Raw genomic sequence first — 2065 nt, forward strand, 5'->3', positions numbered from 1 at the left:
TTCCTTCCTTCCTTCTTTTTTTTTTGTTTTTTGGTTTTTTTGAAAGATGGAGGTTTCTCTGCATAGCCCCTGGTCCAGGAGACTGATTTTTTTCTAGTCCAGGGCTACATGGGAGCAACTGTGTCATGTGCTATGGTCAGGCGTCCATGGAGGTGCCTGCTCATCTGATCTACTTAGGGACTGAAACCATTCCCAAATGACAGAGCTGTCTTCCAACTGACCTCCACTCCTGCTTTGGCACCATGGTTGCCAGAGATACCACACCTATGAAGGGCACATACCTGTCGGAGTTTCAGACCTCTTGGGCGACCTTTGACCAGGCTCAGCTCCCAGACACACACCACTGTGCTGGCCCCGGATGTGACGATCATCGTGGGGGAGGGGCATACAGCGCACAGACAGGGACCCCAGGCAGCCAGGTTCTCAAAGGTCATCAGGATCTGTGGGAGATGCGTACTGAATGCTGACACAGCAGATACTGAGCAGCCATGTCAGAGAAGTTGGGAGCCCATAGGTGAACCCACAGCCAGGTTTAGGCCAATTCCTGATGTGTTCCCATGAGAGAGCTCCCATGCCAGCTTGTCTGGAGAGGCGAACAGGCAGACACTTGCTGCATAGCTATGCAGACGCTGTAAAAACCCATGGACATGTGTGGGGTGGGGGGCAGCTTAGCCTAAAAGTACTGTGGGACTATTACGTAGGCACACACACAGACACACAGAGAGAGAGAGAGGGGGGGGGAGAGAGAGAGAGAGAGAGAGAGAGCCCTTCTTGGAAGCTGTTAAATGTTCAGCCTGAGCCTTTCTCATCTGAGTGGTGCCTGGGGTGAAGGGACCCAAGCAATTCCACCCAGTGTAAGTGCACATCTGGGTGGGCTCTGGGTAGCCCCATGATCAGTCAGATTTGGTTGCTTGGGGTAATAGTGTGCTTTGCCAACCCGTGCACCTGAGAGAGAGTCAAGACCCCCAAGCCCTGCCCCATCACCCCACCGTGTGCCGTCACCTTGTCAGAGCCGTAGCTTCCCAGGCAGCAACTGAAGTCATCAAAGCCCCAGCTGAAGGTCCTGTTCCAGAGAGGGGGCATCAGCAGCTTGTTCTTCTCCACCGCTAGGATCGACTTCTCAGTAGGGACGATGTGGCCGATGGCCCCTTTGGGGGATTCTGACCCTAGAGAGAGGAGGTACATATCTGCTCCCCAGTGAGTCTATTGGGGTATGCAATGAGAAAAACAACCCCTTGCACTGGGCCCAGAGAGAAGACACTGCAGAATACAGAGCTTCATTAAACATCCTGCCTGGCCAGGAACCACTGACTGAGGCTCTGGTGCCTCCTGCTTAGGAGCAGCCTCAGTGCCCCTTCTCCAGCTCCATCCCTAACTGGGACTCACAAGTTTCAATGACTCCATCGGTGATATCAGAAGAAGCCCAGATAGTATATTGGAACAGATGATCCAAAGCCACAGAGCTTGGGTGCCTCTGTCCACCTATCCTTCCAGTGTACTTTGGAGGGACCGCAGACATGTGGCCCTGATCCCACCATAGCTTCACTAGCTAAATTCTGGAAGCCATCCCTGGCCCCAGTTGGAATCCAGCTCAGAGGCCAGCTTTCTGATGACCAGCTGGTATCCCAGGGAAGTCTACCCCTTCCTTCCTTCCTGCAGTCTCTTTGGAGGAGCAGAGATAATGGTCCCCTCCCAGAGTATGCTTCCTGGCCAGCACAGGCATATATAACATGGGAAAAGTCTGTGTTCAATGCAGATGGCTCTCTCTAGCACTGTTACAAGAAAACCGCCCTCTTCCAGAACTCTACAATTCACACAAGCTAGGAAGCTGTAGGGCTGAGACTCCCAGGTACCTGCTCCAGGGCACATGTCCTTAGCTGTCAACTCCATACATATGTGCATCTGGATGCTTGGGAGCAACAGGGGTTGCACAGCCTGTCATTTGTCTCTGGAGGGGTGTTATGGAATGTGTTTTTGTATGTGTGTGCAAGAGGTGTGTGTGTGTGTGTGTGTGAGAGAGAGAGAGAGAGAGAGAGAGAGAGAGAGAGAGAGAGAGAGAGAGAGA

General features: G+C 52.7%; 1 protein-coding gene across 4 annotated transcripts in view; it reads right to left on the reverse strand.

The window, feature by feature from the left end:
- Positions 1 to 2065, reverse strand: part of Wdfy4 (WDFY family member 4) — a 218847-nt gene that overhangs the window by 11432 nt on the left and 205350 nt on the right. For 3 of the 4 annotated variants that reach the window (XM_029469142.1, XM_029469139.1, XM_029469140.1), the window contains 2 exons: positions 1003 to 1187; positions 282 to 440 (listed from right to left, as the gene is read on the reverse strand). In XM_029469142.1, coding sequence (XP_029325002.1) covers positions 282 to 440; positions 1003 to 1187 — 344 coding nt within the window. The remainder of the gene's footprint in view (positions 1 to 281; positions 441 to 1002; positions 1188 to 2065) is intronic. The other variant, XM_029469141.1, reaches the window with a different exon arrangement.

This window comes from Mus caroli, chromosome 14 (genome assembly GCF_900094665.2).
Source record: "Mus caroli chromosome 14, CAROLI_EIJ_v1.1, whole genome shotgun sequence".
Taxonomy (NCBI): Eukaryota; Metazoa; Chordata; class Mammalia; order Rodentia; family Muridae; genus Mus; species Mus caroli.